General features: G+C 46.8%; 1 protein-coding gene across 3 annotated transcripts; it reads left to right on the forward strand.

The window, feature by feature from the left end:
- Nucleotides 1-83: 83 nt before the first annotated feature.
- ABHD4 (abhydrolase domain containing 4, N-acyl phospholipase B) lies at nucleotides 84-23,515 on the forward strand. Of its 3 annotated transcripts, none has more exons than XM_030318666.1 (7): nucleotides 84-136; nucleotides 14,308-14,396; nucleotides 15,408-15,780; nucleotides 15,938-16,092; nucleotides 18,044-18,155; nucleotides 21,032-21,218; nucleotides 21,954-23,515. In XM_030318666.1, the coding sequence occupies exons 2-7, from the start codon at nucleotides 14,357-14,359 to the stop codon at nucleotides 22,041-22,043; spliced, it is 957 nt and encodes a 318-aa protein (XP_030174526.1). In that variant the 5' UTR covers nucleotides 84-136; nucleotides 14,308-14,356; the 3' UTR covers nucleotides 22,044-23,515. The 3 variants fall into 3 exon arrangements, with proteins under 3 accessions (XP_030174526.1, XP_030174524.1, XP_030174525.1); XM_030318664.1 differs by lacking the exon at nucleotides 84-136 and adding an exon at nucleotides 10,792-10,885; XM_030318665.1 differs by lacking the exon at nucleotides 84-136 and adding an exon at nucleotides 10,899-10,996.
- The last annotated feature ends 1,137 nt before the right edge of the window (nucleotides 23,516-24,652 follow it).

The raw sequence follows: 24,652 nt of genomic DNA on the forward strand, positions 1-24,652 counted from the left end.
GCGAAACAACTAATGCGCAGACGCAGAATACATCCACAGAATGAGCGCTGCGGCCAGAGAAAGCTAATGCGCCTGCGCAATGGATCTGTTCGTGGCCTGGAGACGTGTACTCTTTTTGTCCTACTTCCGCGGTCAGGTTGGTGACGCCCACAGTTGCTCTAGCAACAGGATAGCGTGAGAGGAAGAGGGGGACAGGTTTTACAAAGGAAGGCGTAGCTCCCCTAGGATTCGGGCTTTCTTTGGACCACTGGCGTCTTCAAAGATTAACTGGATAGGAAGTGAGGCAATGTCTAGTGCTACCGGGGTTCAGCACCCGAGCCGCCCTAGCTGTTAAGGGCAGATGCCTGTCCCAGATCACTAGGGCAAGTTAAGTTCCCCTTCAGTGAGAAACACCGCTGCTAATCACTGCGCAAGCACCAGTTTACACTTGGTTATGGGCGGAGGGAAGTGTGGGATGGATGGAGAAGGGAGGGAGCTTGACCTCTACCTGGTCCTGAACTGGACTGAGATATGGCTCTGGGAGCGCTTACGAATAAGCACAGTAGAACCTAAATTCACAGACATTGTAATTCAGCTAACATTTACTGGTCGCCTCCTCGTAGCGTTGTGCTAAATTGTAGGTACCGTTGGGCCAATCAGATATGGTCTCTTTTTTTTTTTTTTTAAGTTTGTTTTTTGAGGGAGAGAGAGAGAGAGAGAGAGAGAGCACCAGTGAGGGAGGGGCAGAGGTGGTGGGGAGAGGATCCGAAGCAGGATCGGCGCTGACAGCAGCGAACCTGATGTGGGGCTTGAACTCAGGAACCTGGAGATTATGACCTGAACCCAAATCGGATGCTTAACCCGCTGACCCACCCAGGGGCCCTTCAGATGCGGTCTTAAAGGGGCCTGTGTTTGGGGCGGGGAGCAAGAGAAAACAGTCAATTAATGTGAAGACAATAAATGATCAAGTTTAACAACCTTTTACTCCAAGCTAGCATCTTGAATCCTGTGTTATATCCCAGGATATCAGCGTCAAAAGTCCCATAAGAGCATTGCTTGGTTCAAACCCTACCACCACCACCACCACCACCCCCCCCACCAACTCATTTTGCAGGGGAAACTGAAGGTTTGTGGTTTTGTATTTAACAAGTGGAATTGCCTATTTTTACTTAGCGTTTTAACTTTTTAAAAAAATAAGATCCACTTTAATAAATTCTGGCTTTTGCTGCACTTTTAATTTCACATTAATCTGACCTTCCAGCTCAAGTTCATCTCATCTTTCAGCTGCAGGTTGTACATAACCAGGTGCTTTTTAAGCTTATTAACAAATTTGAGCTATCCTAGGTACTCAATCAAAATTCCTAAAGCAGCAAGTAAAGACAAGGGTTCTGCATTTTCATTTTTTACTTGTTAAACTGGAAGCTATATCACCATCAACAAATGTGCCATTTAGCAGTGGTGAGGAAAACCTTGGTCATGTTCTAGAAAGAGAAATAATTCATGTCCTCAGAAAGCTTTAGGGGCGCCTGGGTGGCGCAGTGGTTAAGCGTCCGACTTCAGCCAGGTCACGATCTCGCGGTTTGTGAGTTCGAGCCCCGCGTCAGGCTCTGGGCTGATGGCTCGGAGCCTGGAGCCTGTTTCCGATTCTGTGTCTCCCTCTCTCTCTGCCCCTCCCCTGTTCATGCTCTGTCTCTCTCTGTCCCAAAAATAAATAAACGTTGAAAAAAAAATTAAAAAAAAAAAAAGAAAGCTTTATGGGGCACCTGGGTGGCTCAGTCGGTTAAGCGTCAGACTCTTGATTTTGGTCAGATCATGATCTCACAGTCCTGAGATCAACCCCAGGGTCAGGCTCCAAGCATGGAGCCTGTTTGTGATTCTCTCTCTCCTTCTGCTCCTAACCGCTGTGAAAAATAATGAATTAATTAATTAAAGGAAAGAAAGAAAGCTTTGCAATCTATTTGAAGAGGTATATTCATATTCACACCCACAGAGATTTGCACTGCTGCTATATGAACTTAAGTGCAGTCTAAACTCTCTTATGTTGCTGAGAAGAAAAGGGAAAAAAAGTGTGAATAACCAGGCTGGTTCCCATTTCAATATAATAAAGCAGGAACCTTCAGTTTCTCTGACAAGTTGAACCTTTCTCCCTGCCTCATCAGCAAGTAGGAGGGTAGCTTTCTCACCAGTATTCAACTTCAGACTTTAAAGGCTAGGCTGATGCCTTTTAATCATTCAGGAGTGAATTTCTCAAGGGGTTTCTGTTCCATCAGCCAGGCTCCTTCCAGCAGTTTCTCCCTTATGCTTTGTCTGCCTTTGATCCATGTCAACTATCATCATTAGCATCTCCACAGGAACTCCCAAAGGGGGAAAGCAGAAGAGATGAAAAATACCAAATTCACTTACCAAGTGCATTCTTTTCTGAGACCTGCAAAGTCAAACACCAATATAATAAACTAAAGCTGTTCTGGACTACTTAAAACATCAAGAAAAGGTCTTGTTCTGTGTTCAGTTTATGATTCTATAATCACGGAAACATTTTTGACTTCTCTGCCAATAGGAAATTGCTAATACTAGTATTGATTTCAATCGTTTGTACATTTATTCATTTTTTTAAATGTTCTTTTTGTTTGTTTTAGAGAGAGAGAGCACAGATGAGTGGGGAAGAGGGGCAGAGGGAGAGAAAGAATCATAAGCAGGCTCCATGCTCAGTGCTGAGTCCGACATGGGGCTCAAGCCCAAGAAGACCCTGGGATCATGACCTGAGCCAAAATCAAGAGTTGGATGCTTAACCTACTGCACCACCCAGGCGATCTGATTTTAATAGTTAAAATCAAAATGTTAATGTATGTAAAAATTCAGGGTCAGAATAATGGATAAGAGTGCAGGCTTCCCAGTCAGCCAGTCCTGTGTTGGAACATTGATTCTGCTGTTTACTAATTGTCTAATTCATGATAAGTTAGTCTGGCAGCTCATTTTCCTTTTCTATGAAATAACAATAGCAAGATCATTGGAATGTTATGTTAAAAAGAGAGCCATAGGCCCAAAATGGCACTGCTTAGGCTTAGTCCTCAAACCAGGGCTTAATGCATAATCTAATTGCAGTTTCAACATCTCCCAGAAATGTAGTCTTAACCAGTCGGGAATTTTTCAGTCAGCACCAGTGAGTCTGCCACACAGGCCCTCTCCATCCCTCCAAGGAAGATAAGACCCCTCGCTTTCCCCCCACCATGGAAAAGTGGCCTGAACAATCCTTTCCTTTGGCTAATAACTTTCTTGCCCTGCCCTCTTTCTATAAAAACCCCCCATTTTGTAAAACTCCTCAGCATTCCCCTCTATTTGCTAGATGAAATGCTACCCAATTCATGAATCATTTTAAAAAGCCAATTAAGTCTTCAAATTTTACTTGGTTGACTTGTTTTTTAACAGTTGTGAAGACTAAATGAGATGTTGACACTAAGCACTTAACATAGTATTTGACACTCAGTAAATGTTTGTTCTTAACAACCATTAGTACTGGTGATTAACTATGATTCCTCTAGTTCTCTGAATAATTACAAGTTGGGCAAACCACAGAGCCCCAGTATTTTGGGCACGCGAGAGATGGCACTGAAAGACTACAAATTTATAAATTGAAGCTGAAGTCAGAATAGACCTTAGAGGTTTTATTACAAAAACACTGTTGGAGAGGAAAAACTCTTCCCTCTAACCATCTTAGTTTTATTGGCCCTGTAAATTAGACTAAAAAAAGACAGATTAACAAGAGAAAACAAACAGAAGTTTATTAACATATGCATCGTATATACACATGGGAGTACCCATTTATGAGTAACTCAAAGGGGTGGTTAGAACTTGGGCTTATATCACCTTAAAAAACAAAATTCAGCTGAGTACATTTCAAAGATCTTACTGGCTTTATCCAATGATCCATAATCAGGCAATATTCAATCTAACAGAAAGGAGCTCTGAGGAGCTATACAAAATGAAAGACTTTTATAGGCAGAAGGGAGCTGGGACTAGGAAGTTATAATGACAAAAAGCAGATTGGTTATATCAAGGTCACTTTCCTTCAGGGGATGGCAGGGATCTATCAGGCACACTAACTGATTAAGGCTAATTAGGTAATTCCAGATTGTTACCATTTCTGGGAAAGTCAAAACTAATATTTGATGATGTAGAGCCTAGTATAAGTGACTCCACTTAGAGCCTATTGTCTTGTTTGTAACAACATCACCTTAACAAAAAAGGAATACACTTTTGGAGAAATGACAAAGAAAAAAGACTTTGAGTTTCTAGGGCAGCAAATTGTGGGAAGGTAAAAATATATGAGGGAATTAATAAAAAATAAGGGTTAGTTAGGAGAGTTTGTTACGTAGATTCCTCTGGTGCCCTCTCTGGGTTGATAAGGTCTAGAATGCTTCTGTTCTTCCTTTGTAAGGGGGGCGGGGGAGGGAGAAGGCACATCTACAAAGTTAAGTCTTACTTTTACACAAATAGGAGGAGGCTGAGAGCTTTTCTTGTATCTGCTTCTTCTCAATTGCCTTTGGCTGAAAATAATCTTTATGGTACAGTGACATATTTTGGGGTGGCATGTTCTGCTATTCAACACTCAACATCATAAAACAATAGGAAAGTGGAGGGGCAAGAGGGTCCCCTTACAGGCAAAGGCCATGACTTTACAGTGTCTCTGTACAGTAAGAAATGACACTCTTTATCAAAATACAAATCTTGCAGAGAAAAGGACTCTTCTAAAGAAAATCTCTGCATGGGAAAGAAGAGTTTTTTCCAATTCTTCTTCCCTGTATATTTTGTCCTTCAGAGCCCTCCTTTTGCTTTTCTTAAGTATTGTATATAACAGCTCCACCTTTTAAATTTGCCCCAGTTTGGCTAACACCCCCTTCTTTATATTTTTTAATGTAAGAAATGTGTATTCAGTCTTCACCCCTGTTCCTGGCACAGAGCTCCTAAAACTCTCGTAATTTCCTAAGTGATAAGAGCACTAGGAGCATCTTTTGTTATAATATTTGGTTTTGTCCTCAGTTTCTGTAATAGCTCCAGAGCAATAAAGGTGAAAAGAGCATCTTTTGTTACTCATAACAGGCCCCTTTGAACCACACTGGTATCTAAGTTAATGAAATGGCTTTTGGAAAGCCCTCAAGGGTAGGGACCGGTTGCCAGGGAAACTAACTCTGTGATTCCAGGGTAGGAACTTTAAGCCCCATGCTAGAGAGGAAAGGGGCTGAAGATGGAGTTCAGTCACCGATGGGCAATAACTTGATCAGTCATGCCTCTGTAATGAAACTTCCATTAAAGTAAAAAGGAAAAATTTGCCTAACCAGAGAGGTTTGGCAAATTTATGGGTTGCTGAGCACATCTGGGCACTGGGTGAGTGGTGTAACTGGGGACAACATGAAGGCTGTGTGCCCCTTCCCCCATGCCTTGCCCTATGCATCTCTTCCATATTGCTGTGCCTAAGTTGTATCCTTTTACACTAAATCAGTGTTAAAAAAAAAATTCAGCTGAGTAAATTTAAAGATCTAATTGACTTTATGCAAGAATTTATGAGTCAGGGAACATCCCATCTAGCAAATAGAAATGAATTCCAAGGAGTTGTACAAAAATGGAAGGTTTTTGTAGGCAAGAGGAGGGTGGGACAAGGAAGCTAAAAGGATTATTCCAGGCAAGGTTACCTTCCCATAGATTAAGTCCCTGGGGTCTCAGTCAGATTGCCTCACCAGAGCTGACCAGGAAGTTCCAAAGGCAGAAAATGCAGTTAGGTTAGGTATTAAGTCTTGGTGAGGTTTTAGCAAAAGTGACTCCATTTTAGACCTTGTGTTTCTTTTTAACACCAGTAATACAGTAAACTGTTTTCCTGGGTTCTGTGATCCATTCTAGCAAATTATTGAACCTCAGGAGGGGGTCATGGGAATCTCCAATTTGTAGCCAGTTGGAAGAAGCACAGGTGACAACCTGGACTTGATATTCTCCTGTTTATTTTGTCATGTCAATTTGATTCTTCAGCTAGAAAGCAGAGGAAATTCTTCCTCATTTTTTGTTGTTGTTTTTTTTTTAATGTTTACTTATTTTTGAAAGAGAGACAGAGTGCGAGTGGGGGAGAGGCAGAGAGAGAGGGAGACACAGAATCTGAAGCAGGCTCCAGGCTCTTAGCTGTCAGCATAGAGCCCGCGGCGGGACTCGAACTCACTAACTGTGAGATCATGACCTGAGCTGAAGTCGGATGCTTAACTGACTGAGCCACCCATGCGCCCTGGAAATTCTTCCTCCTTGACATAATCTTTGGGAGCCCAAATCTTTAAAGAAAACCCCTCACTTTTCCTCCCTAGTGCCCAGGAGTCTACTATATTGTGCTGTGCAAGGCAAGAACACTCTCCACACCATGGGACTGAACTTATCACTGCTTGAGGAACACTGTTACTGTTCTATAGAATTTTCTGTGATGATGCAGATGTGTCTGTGCTGTTGGGTATGGCAGCCACCAAACACTTGTGACTACTGAGCACTCAAATGTAGCCAGTTGTAACTAAGAAACTTTTTCATTTTTATTAATTTAAATCTGTTAAAAAGAAAACTACAGGCCCAGGGATGCCTGGCTAGCTCAGTCAGAAGAGCATGTGACTCTTGATCTTGGGGTCATGAGTTCAAGACCCAGGTCAGGTGCAGAGATTACTTAAAAAAAAAATTAAATCTGAAAGAAGAAAAAGAAAACCAAAGCCCCAAAATGGCTTCACTTACACCACATTCCCAAATCCAAGCTTTAGTACCTAATCTAATTGTAGTTTCAACATTCCCCAGAAATGTAGTCTTAACAGGTTAGTCAAGAATTTTTCCATCAGTGCCAATGAGTCTGCCACATGGGCCCTCTCCCTCCCCCAAAGGAAGAGAAGACCCCTTGCTTTCCCCTACTATGGAAAAGTGGCCTGAACAATCCTTTTCTTTTGCTAATAGCTTTCTTGCCCACCCTCTTTTTATAAAAGCCTTCCATTTCATAAAACTCTTCCCCTCTATTTGCTAGAGGAGACACTGCCAGATTTTGAATTGTTTGTTTATTTTTAGGGAGAACACGAGTAGGGGAAAGGGACAGAGGGAGAGAGAGAAAATCCCACACCCCTGGGATCACGGTCTGAGCCCAAATAAAGAGTTGGTTGCTTGGGGTTCCTGGATGGCTCATTCACTTAAGCATCTGACTTCAGCTCAGGTCATGATCTTATGGTTCATGAGTTTGAGCCCCATGTCCTGCTCTGTGCTGACAGCTTAGAGCCTGGAGCCTGCTTCAGATTCTGTGTCTCTCTCTGCTCCTCCCCAACTTGTATTTTGCCTCTCTCTCTCTCTCTCTCTCTCTCTGTCTCTCAAAAATAAATAAACGTTTAAAAAAAATTTTTTAAAAAGAGTTGGATGCTCAAAAGACTGAGCCACACAGGCACCCCTCATGAATTGTTTAATAAAGGCAATTAGATCTGCAAAATTTACTTGGTTAAATTTTGTTTTCTAACAAACCTAAGTAGCCACATATAATTAATGGCTATCATATTGGACAAAACAACTTTACAACTATTCCACTCAGTTCCTATGTTTAATCTAAGGGTCATACCTTGTTCATAGTTCATTCAGAACACAGTCACGCCCATTTGAAACCAAAGAATGTTCTATCCCTGCCAGACCTAATCTATCAGTTATCAGCTCCACCAACTCCTAGAATATTTAATGTGACTTATAGGCATAGGAAAGAGGGTTTGTCAAAACTAGTTTCCATCCATAAAGACCATATTAAAACTTTAATCATACAGGGGCACCTGGGTGGCTCAGTTTGTCAAGCATCCAACTTCGGCACAGTTCATGATCTCAGGGTCATGAGTTCAAGCCCTGTGTCAGGTTCTGTGCTGACAGCTCAGAGCCTGGAGCCTGCTTCAGATTCTGTGTCTCCCTATCTCTCTGCCCCTCCCCTGCTCATATTCTCTCAAAAATGAATAAAACATTTTTAAAAATGTTTTTAAACTTTAATCATACATAAAATCACACATGATGGCAATAGACGGAAAATAGATTATGTTGTACTTGCACATAGTGTGTCTTGTCTTGAAGGTAAGGAGAAAATTTCTCTCCAGAGGCCTGCCTAGAACAGGCACTTAGAGTCTTCTCCAGTCTGTAATTCTAGCAGATCCAGCCCAATCCTAAATTATCCCAGCTCTGGAGACACCTTAAGGAATCTATTGACTTTGGTTATAAAAGGCATTTTCCATGTACACGTTTCCTACTTCCAAGTAGGAAGTACCTCATAAAGATGGTTTGGTGGGGCGCCTGGGTGGTTCAGTGGGTTGTGCATCTGACTCTTGATTTTGGCTCAGGTCGTGATTTCACAGTTCATGGGATGGAGCCCCAAGTCAGGCCCTGTGCTCGGGATTCTCTCTCCATATTTGCCCCTCTCCCCTGCGTGTGCATATGTGTGCTCTCTAAATAAATAAATAAACAAACAAACAAAAGATGGTTTTGCACACAGAAACAAAATACACTGCCTCCTGAGATGAGGTCTAGAGAGATACAGTATCAGTTCTAGCCAGGTCATCCTTGCCTCAAAAAACTGCTACATCTTAACAGGTTTTCAGGAAAAGGAGAGATTTTGTTGTCCTATCTTGAAATGATGAAGCCCAGAATTTCCTATAAGGTACAATTTAAAATACAGCTCCCAAAGCCTTGACACTTAGCATATTAGTTTATAGGTAATTGTTTACACAGCTGCCTCCTAGCTGGACTTTTTATCCATTTATTCATCCAGTCATTACTGAGTATCTACTCTGAGCCACACCCTGTTGTAGGTGCTGGCAGCAACGCTGAGAACAAAACAGACAACCCTCCCCCATACCCTCTCCCCAACCTTCATTCAGTTCTAGTGAAGGGAAACTAATAATAAATTAGTAAACACAAAGGCACAATAATTTCAGATGGTGATAAGTGTTATGAAGATAATAAAATACAGTGATGTAAATAAATGTAAATAAAAATAGAGTGATTGGAGGTCTCTCTTAGACCCTGTGGTCAGGAGAGGCCTCAGAAGACAGGAGGTTTGAACTGAGCTCCGAAAATAAAGTTGCCAGCCCTGCAAAGGGACAAACAGCCTGGGGTGGCAGCAGATAGAAAGTCTATGTTTACCACTAGAGCAGGCTGTCTATTTCCTTTTGATAACGGTATTCTTAGTGCCTAACATAAGGTTTGGCTTTGAATAGGTATACAGTAACAATAATAGTAATAAATTTTAGCATAAATGTACTAAATGTTTATTGGAATTATCTTGGTTAATCCTCACAAGACACAGTCAGGGGAAGAAAATTAAGAGACACTAAGTAATTTACCCAAATGCATGTAGTGGATATGTAGCAAAACCAAGACTACCCTTAACCCAGATTTCTGACCCCAGAAACAATGCTTCTAATTAACCAATGAGTCTCAGTGAACTCCAGCATCTAAAGGACTTCCTAAAAATGCAGTTTTTAGCATCAAGCCAAACCAACGAAATTAGAATCTCAGAGGTTAGGGATTAGAATCCTGAATTTGTAACAAACCCTCCAGATGATTTTTATACACACTGAAGTTTAGAACCACTGCGCCCAGTTGAAAGAATGAATGCCACAACTCCACTCTTTGTACTGCTTTGCCCCATATCTGGCAAATTCCTAGGTCCCTAAACTCTATACATGCCCATTCTCTTAAACTTTGAGGCCTTATAATGGTCATCAGATCAATTTAACACTGTGTAACAAGAAAGGAGAAATCTCAGAATCTAAGACCTGCAAGAGGGCTAATGAAAAACACCTTGATAAACCCCGTCCCTGTCAGCATTCTCCCACTCACCCTCCATCACTCCTTAGTTTGGTTTTAATCTAACCAAGGGGATGACCTGAACCCCGACAACTCCCTCAACATTAGGACTTGTTTACCAGTTCAGGTAAATTCTGGAGCCAGCCTCAAGATTTGGCTCCTCTGCTGAGCAAGCCTGAAGTAAGCTCCGGACCTAAGAGATAAGCCAGCCACCCCCACCCCCATGCCCCATATGGGATTCCAGCAACCTAGAGCAGACCCAGCCTTATAGGTTAGTACTTCATTTGCCCTTCCTGAGGGTAGGGGAGGCAGGGATTCCCCAAACTGAGGGAGACCTGGCATTGAGCACATCTTTCCTGGGAACTAGGTTGAGAAATCTCCAGAGCACAGGAACTGCATCTTGGCACATGTCGCTAAGGTTTAGAGTTGCCAGATAAAATACAGGATGCCCAGTTATGTCCCAAACATTGCACGGGATGTACTTATTCTAAAAAAGCATTCGTTGTTTATCTGAAGTTCAGTTTTGGGCATCCTGTTTTTTATTTGCAAAACGTGGCAATGTACTTGAGTTACAGGCCCCCAGGCTCTTTGTAGAAACATTTAACCAATAGTAGTGTCTCCACAAGCATCTTAAGCATCACCTTACAAGAAACACCAGGAGGAGGATTTCAGCGGAGAGGGAGCTCTGCCGGGAAGCCCAGAGTTGGTGTGAGCGTGCAGGGGTAGTTTTGTCACTTTTTAACTAGGGCCGAACGAGGGCTGTGAGGGACCCGGTTGTTTCAGTACTACCCATCTCCCTCACTGTCCCCCAAATGTGTGAGCAGGAATCCCGTCCTTTTCCGTGAGACCCCAGAGGCCCCTGTGCCGGCACGCAGACCCCGGCTCGACCACCAGCCGGGTTCAGGTCCCGCCTGGGCGTTCTGGGGACCTGCGCCTCCGACCGGCGGCCCTGGCCACGCCCCACTTTGTTATCCGACCCTTTCCTGGGTCAGCTGGTGCTGGCGTCAGGCGGAGGGATGGGCTGGCTCGGCTCGACCCGGCAGGGCTTGTTTACTATGGCTGATGATCTGGAGCAACAGTGAGTTAATCCTGTGTCTTTCTCTTGCTCTCTCTCTCTCTGGGCCATGATCCCGGGACTGTCGGTGACTGAGGAACAGTTGTAGACACCTTCCCGCCTTTCCTTTTCCAGGTCGGCTTCATGGGAGGGCCCGGGGTTGCGTTTGCTTGCTCTGCTTCTGCCCAGAAGAGGCAGCAGCAGAGCTCGGGGAGCGATGGTAGATTAGCTTGCCTGAGCCGGGGGACTCTGACTTTCCACGCTTAGTCTTCGCGATCGCTCCTCGCTCCTCTGGTACAGAGCGGTTAGACTTAGTGGTGATGGCCCAGCTCCTCCGCGCAGCTCGTGGGATGCGGGCGCGGGGGTAGCAGCCGGGTCTGCTCACTGGGATTTGCCCCCAGGACGGTGGTCGGGGGGTGGCAAGGGCCTTTCTTAGCCCGGCAGGGAAAGGGCTCGCGAAGAAAAGAGAGAGGGCGCCGGCGCTGGGATTGTCTGGAGTAATGGGCTCGCAAGTTTCTTTAGTTCTCGCCTACTGAGACACTTAGCCGCTTCCCACCCTAGTTAATAACGTTTTTTAATCATCACGAGATCCTTAATGCTGTGCTTTCAGAATTACCGTTTTTGGGATTTGTTGACACTGTCTCAAGGGCATCAGGTTCGGTATGCCACCTGTAGGTAGTGTGACTAGCAGTTCGCAGTCTGATAGAAGCAAGGAAAAGTTGCTTCCAGAATGACTCAGCTCCCAGCCAAGCCTTGGTTTCACCAGAACAGGGCCTCTCCTGGATCCTGTGTTCCTGCTTTTCAGAGCTGCAGAACTGGCAGCCTGCAAAACTAATTAACTTTATGACCATAGTATCTTCCTGAGCTTGAAGGAACTGCTCAGGAAGAGTGTTGCTTTCTGAAGATGACTTTTCCAAAAGGAAATTTACAATGGTTACGATGACTTAGGGAAACACAGATTAGAGCTGGTAGAGATGCAGGTAATTCAGCTCTTTTTTACAGATGAAGAAGCCAGCACCCATGAAAGTTAGAGGAGACTTGCCCAAATCACAGAGGTCCAGAGCAGGCTTCTGACCTAACGCAGAACTCCTTTTGCTTCACCTCCCAACAGGATAAAAGCCCTTTAGAGGGAAGAGACCACTCTGGCCAGGCCAAGTTCAAGGCTAAGTGACTTCTCTGCCCCTTGCCTCAATTTCCCACTCCAGCCCTCACATCCCCAGTAGTATTTAGCAGATGCAGTGTGCCAGATATCACTTCCAGTGCTTTAGAACATTTCTGGTGAAGAAGAGAGGCAAAGTAAAGCTTCTCCCTGAAGAATATCCTCTGAGCAGCCCATCGTGTTGTTCCATTGGACAGCATTTCTCCTGAGCACTGCTTTGGGCAGATACAAGGCAATGTGGGGTCCACGTGTCATGGTCTGACTTGTCACAGTGTCTGATGTGGAGAGAAAGTCTGTCTCTTAAGACTGGCAAAATTCTGCGGTCTTGGTGCTCATGCTTTAAGCCCACAGTAAGGAATTCCAGCGGAGTATTAAAAGGGTTGAGAGTCTCCATAGAATTTGATTGATTGAGGCTGACAATTCTCATCTGGCTTAAGCCATTGATACACCACTCTTGGCTGAACCCTCAGTATTTCTTGCAAGCCTCTGGCAGTCCTTGAAGAGTTGAATGGATGCAGCTTATGATTTAGCTGGGGGAAAAGAACATTTATTGGAAATTTATCTTATGCTAGGCATTATTCTATGTGCATAAATGCACTTAATCTTTATGAGATCCCTATGAAGTAGATACTATTATTACCTGTCTCTTAAAGATGAGGAAACTGACAGATAAAGGCTACATAATGTGCCCCAAATCACACTGCTGATAAGTGGCAGTGCCAGGATTAGAACTCTGGCTTCTGGTTTTAGATCACACTTCCTTTCAGAAAACGGAGACCGTGTGAAGATGTGGTTATATATTGTGAATTTGAAAAGCTGAGACTGGGGCCTGAATGTCTTAGTCAGAAGAGCATTCAGCTCTTGATCTCGGGGTCATGACTTTGAGCCCCACACTGGAGATTACTGAAAAATAAATAAATAAACAAATTTTAAACCTAATTCTCCTTTAAAAAGAAAAAAAGAAAAGCTGAGGTACCTGCCCAGAGGAAGGGTACGGAGAACCCTGGATCTGAGATCTGGGTTGTACTTCTGCTTGTTCTCACCAGCAGCATGACCTCTTTGGGCATCAGTTTCCTCATCTGTAAAATAAAGAGGCTGGACTAGATGATTCCTAAGGAACCATCCTAATCTAAAATTCTGTGCTTCAGATGGTGTATCAGGATGTCCTGTGTGTGTGGCCAAGAGGGATAAGTAATGGTTGCCCTCGTTCCCCCACAAAATACCCCTGCCTGAGTATGTCGATATTGAAAGACCCTTCCTGTAGCTGGTGGTATCCACCTTGTAATTCCTTCATTCAGGCACAATTCAAGAGAAATATCATACAATGGAAAAGGAGTAGTGAACTCATTTGTTGAGTGTCCAATTTGTCCCAGGCACGTTATGAGGTCTCTCAACATATCTAGATGCTCCAACACTGGTTATTTATCAGGCCAAAGCCATTCTGCTTGTAAATGGTGATAGTGTGATGGCAGAACCAGAGGGGGTTGTTGTTTTGTTTTGTTTTGTTTCCCCTCCAAAACTGCTGCTTTCAATCTCTACCCTGCAATGACTTCAATTTCCTTGGGCATAAAGGGGCCGGCAGGATGGATTTTCTTTATTTTACCGTATGCTATTGGAGGTGAGGACATATGTGAACTTTGTAGACATTTTATAATCTGGAAAAACAAAGCCAGAGGCAACCTGGGAACGCAATCACAGCAGGACTTGAACCCAGGTCTCCTGCCTTCTTCTCTGTTCCTGTCCCATCTCATTGTTCCAGGCTGGACTGATTGATTACGTGAGAGCCCAGCTGGGCACTGACCTTGCTCTGTTCTTCTAGGGGCTTAGAAAAGGGCACGCACAAACCCCAAGGCCCTGCCAGGAGGGCAGATGGCATGGGAATTTGTCCTACCCTAAAGGAACATCCGGTCCTGGGGATGGCAAAAGATAAAGATAACTGAAACATTAGTTAATAGTTGGTATTTTTTCTCTTGTGATCTCCTTGAACATTATGATAACCAGTAACAAAAGTTATAAAGCTCAAATGAGATAATAAATGTGAAAGAGCGTTGCAAACTGTAAAGTGTTATACACACACGGCATCCTGAGTATCTGTTGAAACAAAGGGCATGTTGTTACTAGCCCTTAGCTGGAGAAGAGTAACAGTCTATCAGGCAGCAGGGAATTGCTGACCGCCACAGCGGCAGGTCTTCTGAGCCTGGGAAACACCCCGATAACTCTTGTAACTGTCAGCAAGGCTGAGAGTGTCAATGTTGCCAATGATTGTCATCGTGTCTCCTTGTCTCAGGCCTCAAGGCTGGCTGAGTAGCTGGCTGCCTGCTTGGCGCCCCACGTCGATGTCTCACCTGAAGAATGTGGAAGCCAGGATCCTCCAATGTGAGTAGGAGGGATGGTTTATCCCACCTCCATCAAGAGGCCCAAGGAGGATACAGGATCTCCCCAGAGCCTAGTTGACAGAACCCACAGATTCTTGATTAATTAATAGTGCTTGGGGTGGGAGTAAGTGGTGTCAGTGGTTTGAAGGGAGAGATTTGCACTGAGGATACCATATTGTGTGATAGTGATTTTTCGACATCTCCCTTCCTGTCCATCATGCTGGTTCCTGACACATCCCATAACTTCACTTCAGAGCCAGTACCAACTGTCAACACACAACACACACACACACACACACACACACACACACACACACTCATCTATATATTCTCTCTTTCCCTCCTTCCTTCTTCCCCCATTCTTCCCTTCTTCCTTCTCTCCCTCTCTCTTCTTCCAAACACACATGCCCTTCTCAGCTTTACCACCTTCTACCCAAGGACCAGCAGCAATCCTCTGTTCTCTAATATTGCTCTCTTTGTATTCTATCCAGTTAGGCACACCACCTACCTGGTTACTACGGTAGTTTGGGATTCCAACAGATCAACTATCAAGAGCAGCATTATGTTGGGGCAAGGCATCCCATGATTGGCAGCAGCCACAGGCTCAGACAAGACCCTTGGGTCACGTCTGCCTGGTTTCCTTTATGATCTTCCCTGCCCTGCATCCACTGCCCCAGCCAGATACCTTCTCTTCCCATGGGCCTGAGGAAGTAGGGCTGCAGAGCAGTCACAGCTCTCAAGCCTCCACTCAGGATCCAGGCAACGTCCCCCCCCCAAGCAGCTCTGTCACAGAGCAAGCACTGCCCTGTGAGAGACTAGATGGTCTACAAATAGTGCTTGGATTTCATCTCTTAGGGCATATGGGTCAGAAGGTTGTGAAAGGAAGGAGGTGAGGCAGGTCAGGAGGGATTTGGCAGTGGAGAGAGAAAGCCAAGGAATGGTAGTCCAGGCAAAGTGATGGTGCTGTCAGAAAACAGTCTTACTGCTCTGCCCTGGATTCCCGTCTCCCCAGGCCTCCAGAACAAGTTCCTGGCCCGATATGTGTCCCTCCCAAACCAGAACAAGATCTGGACGGTAACCGTGAGTCCCGAGCTGAGGGAACGTACCCCCCTGGTGATGGTGCACGGCTTCGGGGGTGGCGTGGGCCTCTGGATCCTCAACATGGATTCACTGAGTGCCCGCCGTACCCTGCACACCTTTGATCTGCTTGGCTTTGGGCGAAGCTCGAGGCCAACATTCCCGAGGGACCCAGAGGGGGCTGAGGATGAGTTTGTGACATCAATAGAGACGTGGCGGGAGACCATGGGGATCCCCAGTATGATCCTCCTCGGGCACAGTTTGGGAGGATTCCTGGCCACCTCTTACTCTATCAAGTACCCTGAAAGGTAAGGAAGAGCCACCCCTCTTGCTCATGACCTAATTCCCTCTCCCACTGGGAACCTTACAGTATTAGTTTCCAGTGGGTCTCTTCTTCCTGGGCAGTTTAAGGGCTGTGGTACCTCTAAGCACATACAACTTGTTTTTCCCTTTTTCCTCCCATAGAGTTAAACACCTCATCCTGGTAGACCCATGGGGCTTTCCTCTTCGACCGACTGACCCCAGTGAGATCCGTGCACCCCCAACCTGGTTCAAGGCTGTGGCGTCTGTCCTAGGGCGTTCCAATCCACTGGCTGTTCTACGAGTAGCTGGGCCCTGGGGTGAGTAGCCTGCAAAGAAAGAATCTATCTCCTCAACCCAAGGCTGTCCCATTCTAGAAGCCCCATTGCATCCAGCCTCCCACCATCCCCACTTGTCCAGGAGAGGTGGGAATAGACCTGGCATTGTTATTTAAAGCTGTTAATCTGAACTAGATCTCTTTGTCTGCATTTTCAGAAGGTTCTTTTTTTTCCTTCATCTGCATGCAAAAAGCTTTCCTGTGTGGGGCACAGATAGAGCAGAACTATCACTCTGTGCCTTGGCTAGACCCCCAGAGAGAGAGAGAGAGAGAGAGAAGGAGGCCATGAAGTGACTCTTCCTCTGCTGAGTTCTTATGCTACATATGTGAGTATGTGGCACATACAATCACATGTTGGTGATTCGGTATGGTAACCACCACTGGATACCATCTCTGCAGCTCACCCAGCACCTGTGGGAGGGAGATGTCAGAACCAGAGCCTCCAACATGACCCACAGTGGCAGGCAAGCCCCTCTAAACCATGGCCTACTCCAGTGAGGTATCACATCTTCCCCACTTAGAAGTTGTCAGCAAATTTTAATGGGTGAGGAGAGGAAAGGAAGTTGGGGAAAACCAGCCATAGTAAGTAAAATTCGTAGGTCTCGGCCTTCTGACCTCATCCTGCCAGCACCCTTCCTTTCTGGGGGGCTTTTTAATCTGATGAAGTAACAAGCAGATTCCCTCTGTAGAAAAGATTGTGGACCCCCTATCTTGCAGTGACGGCTTATGTACACATAGTAATATTCAGTTGCCAATTACTACAAATTGATTGCTAATGACTAAATAAGAGTTGTCTCTCTACGCCCTTCAAGAGAAACAGAATGACTTTGGATAAAAGAGAAAAATGAGCATTTGAGTAGAGGTAGGAGTTTAGGAAGAAAGGAAGGATATCAAGAGACAGGTGCAAAAGAAGAGTAAATGAGCAGAGAGCTGACCCTCTTAGAGTTCCCAGCACTCTGGACTCCAGCAGACCCTCTGTAGCCCTCTTCCAGAGAGAAGTCCTGCTCTAACCACTCTCCCCATTTCTCGACTTGCATCTGGCCAGGTTCACGCATGGGCCTCAGAGCCAGTATGGTTGGGCAGTTGGCTGGCAGCCATGGAAGAGGACCAGGGCCCAGAGGATCCTGGCTGTGCCTCCATCTCAACACCTTGATCCTCAGATGCAGAGAGAAGACCAGGAGAGAGAGCGAGAGATCAGAAGTTGACCATCAGGCCCAATTTTTAGCCTGTTTTAGGTGCCCTACTGCTTATGTGTGTGCTCTAAAGTAAGGTGAAGGGAACAGATTGCTCTAAAACAGCAGCCCAAGTCTGACATGCCAGAGTTAAGTTTACTTCTCCACTCGTATTCTGTTACAGACCTAAACATGAGAGGCCTCTTGGCAGGTGGTTTCATCTGCAACCTTCAGAATATTAAAAGGCCCTAAGGGTCTCAGGGTGCCTGGCTGGCTCAGTCGGTAGAGCATGAGACTCTTGATCTCAGAGTTGTGAGTTTGAGCCCCTTATTGGGTGTAGAGATTACTTTAAAAAAAAAAAAAAAAAAAAAAAAGGCCCCAAGAGTCTCAGGGAGAAAGAACTTAGTTCATACTGTGAGAGAAAAGCATCTCAGCCATGGATTCTTGGGCTTGAGACCCTTAGAGGAAAAGAGCTTGGGACTTCCTTGAACTGAAAATAACCTGCTTCCTTAGTGATATTGGACTGCCTACCTTCTTTGGTAACCAACTGACTCTCAATTTGTACTCATCTGGAGCTTCCCGACAGCTCACACACTCTGTCTGCCACTATCGAGTTAAATGTACAAAGCAAACAAACCCCTAGAGAAATAACATTCGGTAAAGTTGTCCAAGCAAATGTAACACAGAAGTCTTCCTGCACACCCCCACCCCCGCCCCCCACCCCCCAAACTGGCCACTCCCATGTTTTTCTCTCCCCTCCAGGGCCTGGCTTGGTACAGCGATTCCGGCCGGACTTCAAGCGCAAGTTTGCAGACTTCTTTGAAGATGATACTATATCTGAGTATATCTACCATTGCAATGCACAGAATCCCAGGTGAGGGCGGCTCCCAGAGCCAGCTCGGAGTGCACGGGTTTGGAGATGAAACTCCAGCTGGTAGAAAAACTCCAGAACTTTGTTGCAATGCGTCTTGCACAAAGCTCTCATTCACTTAGGGGAATGCAGGCACTAGTAGGCTCAATTATTTCCAGAGACCTCCCCAGGGATGGGCCCAAAGGGATGGAGAAGATAATAGATTGATGAAGCATGCTGTCCATCTCTAGAGGAAGACTCTTACTCTCCCCTGGAGATAGGCAGTTAGCCTGACAGGCAAGAGTCTGGAAAACATTTTAAAAGATTTTTAACTGAAAAAGTGATATGAATATATGGTATTTTTTAAAAGGCAGAAAGAGAAAGAGAAAAAAAAAAAGAAAGAAAGAAAGAAAGAAAGAAAGAAAGAAAGAAAGAAAGAAAAGAGAAAGAAAGAAAGAAAGAAAGAAAGAAAGAAAGAAAGAAAGAAAGAAAGAAAGAAAGAAAATCTTCTCCCTCCCAGCCTGTAGTTCTCAAATTTCCTTGCTGTTTCCAGTCTGAGATATTATGTGACATTGCTTCAGAGAACTTCTTTGCACATCTTCTTTTGCACACACGTGACTAGATCTGTACATTCCTACAAGTAGAATGGCTGGTGGAAAAGTGTGATTTAAAACCTAAATTCTGTACACCATGAAATGCTTACTGTTGGGACAGGAACTCCTTCTACGCCTTTTGGACATTTTGGGGTGTCCCCAGAATCTTGAGAGGTTCCTATCTATGACTGCTCACACAGCAGGCCCCACAAACCTGCTGATCTGCATTCTTGGCACCTGAGAGCCAGGGCAGAGTCAGGGAGGTTATCTTCCTCTCAGGCAGTGCACTGTGAGTGGCTGATACAGGAGGATCTGTGGGTGGCACCGCCTCTGTGGAGGCCTCAGCCTGCTTGCTGTGGGGCATCTGGGGGAAGCCAAGGTCACCGGAGCAGCAGCACTGCCCCGCCTCATGCCAGGCCTGTCCAGGTCACCCGTCGTGAGCCCAAAGCTGTGAAGACGGTGGGGGGTTGCATTCCAGCATTACTGTCTGAGCATTAGCCTCACACCCAGCTGGCTTTGGGGCAGCGTGGGAACTGTCTAGCCAGCATTCCGCATGAGCTCAGCTAATTGAAGGGCCCCGCTGAAGCAGCAGTATTGAAACTCAGCTCTGCAGTCAAATCAGGTAGCCCTCTGCTTCCTGCTCTCGACCCCTCTGTCAGCCCCCACTGGGCTCAGTGCCAGTCTCCTACCCCAGCTCCCTCCTCACAACTTTCCCCAGTCCCAGACCTAGTTGTGTGCAATGAATGGCCTCCCAATCTAAGCCTCAGAATATATAATCACGCAGCTCCTTTGTGTCCTGGGGAAAGCAGAGATGACATCAGTGATAGCCCTCTCTGCCTAACACCATCACTCAATTAAAAAAAAAATTTTTTTTTTTAATGTTTATTTGTTTTTGAGAGAGAGAGAGACAGAGTGTAAGCAGGGGAGGGGCAGAGAGAGGAAGACACAGATTCTGAGGCAGATTCCAGGCTCTGAGCTGTCAGCACAGAGCCCGATGCAGGGCTCGAACTCACAAACAACGAGATCATGACCTGAGCTGAAGTCAGACGCTCAGTGCACTGAGACACCCAGGCGCCCCACCATCACTCACTTTTATAACCACCTGAGTGTTTCTGAGTTGTTACCCTGACAGGCCCGTAGTAACTCTTACCAGTCCCTTGGAAAACATGACATTTGGCCAGGAAGAAATATGTGGGGGCTACCTACTCTGCTCCACCTAACCTGAGGGGCCCTGTACATGTCATTTTCTTCAATGAAGGAATAAAGAGGATATAATTCCCCAATTTGTAGATGAAAACATTAAAATGTATTCTGGTTACATGACCTGCTAAGAAAATACAGCCAGAATTTGAACTCGTGTCTCTCTGACTTCAGAGTCCATAGTTTTCCACCATGCTGCTATGTCTGAAGAAGAACTCTGTTTCTGCTGGCCCGTGCAGAACTCAGGCCCGCCTTCATTCCGGGGCTCCAAAGGAGGGGGGACACAATACCTGAACAGGCTGGGCCTGACGGGCAGCAGTCTCCTGAAGCACCCCGCCTCCTGCCTCCTACCTCCTGCAAAAGCTGCAGAGCAGCTCAGAATGTCAGCTTCCTCCCCAGCCCTGCAGACCCCTTATGCTCCTTCTCGGTCAGCTCCTTCTCTGCCTAAGGAGATGGCCGGGGAGCAAAGTAGATTAGATGAGCCTTGCTTCTCACAAAGTACGGCTCCCCCTAGGTCCTCACAAGACTGGTAACAATCCCATCAGGAAGCCCTTTGCACTGCCATAGTATTTGCTCTTCACTACCCCTCTAACATGAGCCCTTTGCCCCTCTCCTTCACCCCTAGCAAGCTAAGCCCCTAGTCCATTCTCTTCCTGCTCCACCACCCTTTCATGATTCTTGGGAAATCTGATGTTAAATAATCATATGATTAGCTATTTAACGCCTGCCTCCCCAAAATGTGGGATAATCGTGAGCTCCAGCAGGGCCGGCACCACGTGAATCTGACTCCTGTGTCCCTACACTCAGCCCAGGGCATGACATGTCAATATTTGTTGAGTAAATGTTAACCATTGCATCTCTGGACAATTCTCAGTGTCTGGGGTTTTCACACGTGTGTCCCTTCCTAACTGTCTTCTGTGCTGGGAGGCCTCCACAGATTCAGGCCTACCTCCTAATCTTATCAAGATTTAAGGCGCCCAGTGCTGGGGCCTGAGAGGGACACACAGGACAAGGATACTGCCCCAGCATCTGAAGAGACCAACATGTTGACACTTTATGCTGCAGGGCTTATTCTACTAACTGCCTCACCGTGTTTTGCTCCTTCAGTGGTGAGACGGCATTCAAAGCCATGATGGAGTCCTTCGGCTGGGCGCGGCGCCCCATGTTGGAGCGAATTCACTTGATTCGAAAAGATGTGCCCATCACCATGATCTACGGGGCCAACACCTGGATAGATACCAGCACAGGAAAGAAAGTAAAGATGCAGCGGCCGGATTCCTATGTCCGAGACATGGTATGTTGGCCCGCCAAGGCACAGGATTGAGGTGGAAATGTGGTGCGTTGAATCCCCGCACACAGTGATTAGCTCTGGGCATGGATGAGCCTTGGGATGGAGAAGGGTGATCAGAGAGTCGGGGGGAAAAAGGAATGGACAGATGGGGATGGTGTAGTGCGTTTGAAAGGGCTGACTCAGTAATACCGTCATCAGGGGCTTTCATTGTTGCTTAGCACGGTCCAGGGAAATGACCGGTTCTCGTTCAGTAGCCAGACACAGACAGCATGATGCCACTCCAGACCCCCTGTCCCACCCAAAACCAGAGCCATGAACAGTAGAGCAAGTAGTAAAGGCTGCCGGCAAGCCTTCCCACCACATTCCTGCCTTCCCTTTTTCTTATCCCTCTCCACCCCCATTTGCTAATGAGTGCTTAATTAGGCTGGGTGCCACGTATGGGCCCTGGTTCATCAGACCTGTGGATGAAATGAGCAGATAGTGGTGGGGCTGGCATTGAAGGAGGTACAATGAATAACCAGAGGAGAAAATGAATGGGACCTTGGGATTCATGGACCCCTCCCCCTGCATGGGAAAGTGCCCAGATTCTAGGAGAAAGGTGGACCGATGTTTCTGGTAAGTGCTCATAGGTGATGGGCAAGCAGGTATAAGGGAAAAAGAATCGGTGTGAGACACCAGTTTCCGGTGCCCCGAACAAAGGGCCTTTCCACCCCTGGCGGGCTCTTCCTCTCTCCATAGGAGATTGAGGGTGCGTCGCACCACGTCTATGCGGACCAGCCACACATCTTCAATGCTGTGGTAGAAGAGATCTGTGACTCCGTTGACTGAGATGCTGTCCGTAGAGGAAGAGGAGAAAGCCAGAGAGTCGCTCTCGCCTCCCTGTCCGCTTACTCGCCCCTGTGTCCTTTCCTCACCGACTAACACGTGCCAGCCAGGCAGTCTTGGGCTGTCCCCAGCGCAGGACCACAGTGAAAAAGCGCACTCCTGAGCCCATGCTAAGGGTTGGAGGCAGAAGCCATGAGAGGCCTTGAGCTCCCCTCCCCGGGGAAGAACATAAAGGGTTGCATAGTGCCACCCATTCTCTCCATGCCAAGTGTTCCCCAGATGGTGGTTGTGAAGGGATCGCACGAGTCATGCTCCCTCCCTGAGCCAAAGGGAGGGCGGCCTCTTCCCCTGGGTGAAGGAGAGGCTGCCAGCAGCCTTTCCCAGCTCTGGAGTGTTTTGTGGGGGTAGGTTCCAAGCAAAAACATCTTCCTCCATCACCCCCTAGTCTCCATTCCTTGCCTGTTTTGTCCAGATTCTGATTGGGAGCTAACTACCAACTAACTACTAACTTCTCAACTACCAAGAATAGGTCCCAGAGCTCCCTTGACCTGCCGAGTGCCGCCCACCCCCCCCCAACCCCCCCCTGCCATGACCTAAGAAGTCCTATTCAAAGCCCTCATGAGTGGATGAGGAGCAGGCCAGGGCAGGACATGGCTGGCCCATGGTGATACAGCTCTGCTCCAGGAGAGCTAAGGCCAGAACCCAGGTCTGCTGACACCCAGGACTCATTGCTGACTCTATTTTGCTAAAGTCTAAGGCAGGCACCGTTGCCATGAGTCTGGTCCTGGTCACTGGCCATAGGTGAGCCCATCCCTGTCCCACATTCTAGCCCCATTGTGCAGGGGTGCCACTGTCCTGTCCTGTGTCTCAGTTCCAGATGCCTGAGCTGGGGACACTCCAGGGCTTCCTTCCCTTGCCCCCTCATCCTCCCAACTGGGAGGCCTCTTGGCCTCCCTCTGTGCCTTGGGCCCTGAAGCCCCACCTGTAGTATAGAGCAAAGGTGGCCCCTGGTGGAGAGACAGGGAAAGGCCCTTCAACCCCAGGGCTGTGTCTGGATTCCTCACTCCCCCTAGTATCTGCGGGGCTTTTCTACTGTCCCCAGGGCCAAAGCCCACCGTGAGCCCCTGCCCACGGTCCAGTGGAGAGCCTCCAGCCAGCAGTTCCCTGTCCTCGTCAGCCACAGGATGGTTCTCACTGCCTGGCCCTCCATCCCTGCCATCTGTCCCCACTGTCACCAGCCCATCCCAACCCCCAACTACCTGTCAACTGTCTCCCAGGGGCTGGTTCCGGGTGCTGCTCTGAGGTTCTGGGCAGCAGGCTGGGCCTGGCCCCGGAACCAGGGCAGCTCCTGTCTGCTCCCGTTTTGTAAAGCCAACCCTTTCACCAGAATAGTATTAACTCCTGGTGCTTTGTACTACTGGTCCGGCTGCCTTGGGCTCCTTTTCTATATTAATAAAGAAATGAGTGAAAACTGGTGGCAGCGATGTTTAATATTGCTCTGATAGGAGTGCTGGGATGGTACTTGAGGTGGAGAAGAAGGCCCAAGAAGTATCTGCTTACATGCCACCTGTCTCCTGTTTAATGTATCATTCACCCAGGTCGGCATGGGTCATGTCAGCCAAGCCCCTCAGAGGATGGATGAGGAGTGTGGACAGGCCAAGCCCCAAGTCACAGGAGGAGAATTGGGAGAACTGGGTGCTTCCCCACTGCCCATCAAAAAGCCCTGTCTTTGGTGTGCCGGGGTAGCTGAGTCAGTTGAGCATCCAACTCTTGATTTCAGCTCAGGTCGTGATCCCAGGGGTCATGGGATCGAACCCTACATCATACTCTGCACTGAGTGTGGATCCAGGAGTCCCTCTTTCCCTCTGCCCTTCCTCTTTCTCTCTCTCTCTCTCTCTCTCTCTCTCTCTCTCTCAAATTAAAAACAAAATAGCCAAGGGGCGCCTGGATGGCTCAGTCGGTTAAGCATCGGACTTTAGCTCAGATCATGACCTCACAGTTTGTGAGTTTGAGCCCCACATAGGGCTCTGTGCTGACAGCTCAGAGCCTGAAGACTGCTTTGGATTCTGTGTCTCCTCCTCTCTCTGCCCCTCCCATGCTGATGCTCTGTCTCTCTCTCTCTCAATAATAAACATTAAAAAAAATTTTTTTTTAACAAAATAGCCCTGTCTTCCAAAGTTCACTCCACATGGGCCTGTACTTGGACTGTTCCTACCTCCTACTCATCCTCCAGGTCTCAGCTCAAATATTCCTTATTCAGGGAAGCTTCCGAGACTGACCCCCTACACTAGACTTAGACTCCTTCTTCTGTGTCTCCATGGTGTACCCAACTGCCTCTTTAAGACCCATGAACTTGTCACTTGTTTACTGTCTGCCTTTTCATCGTAGACCAGAAGCTACTTAAGGAAAAGGAGCACATCTGGCACCTAGTTCATGTTCAGTAAGTGTTAGTTCTGATTGAGCCAAGAGAAACAAGGTATGCCAACTGCTCAAAAACAGGTTCAAATCACTACCAACAGTGCCTGCTGCAGGCTGGCAGGCTCCAGCAAGTCTCCGAATTCCTCACTGCAAACAGCATAGAAGCCCACACTTGTCATGAGGAATAAATGAAT

Source organism: Lynx canadensis, chromosome B3 (assembly GCF_007474595.2).
Source record: "Lynx canadensis isolate LIC74 chromosome B3, mLynCan4.pri.v2, whole genome shotgun sequence".
NCBI classification, from domain to species: domain Eukaryota; kingdom Metazoa; phylum Chordata; class Mammalia; order Carnivora; family Felidae; genus Lynx; species Lynx canadensis.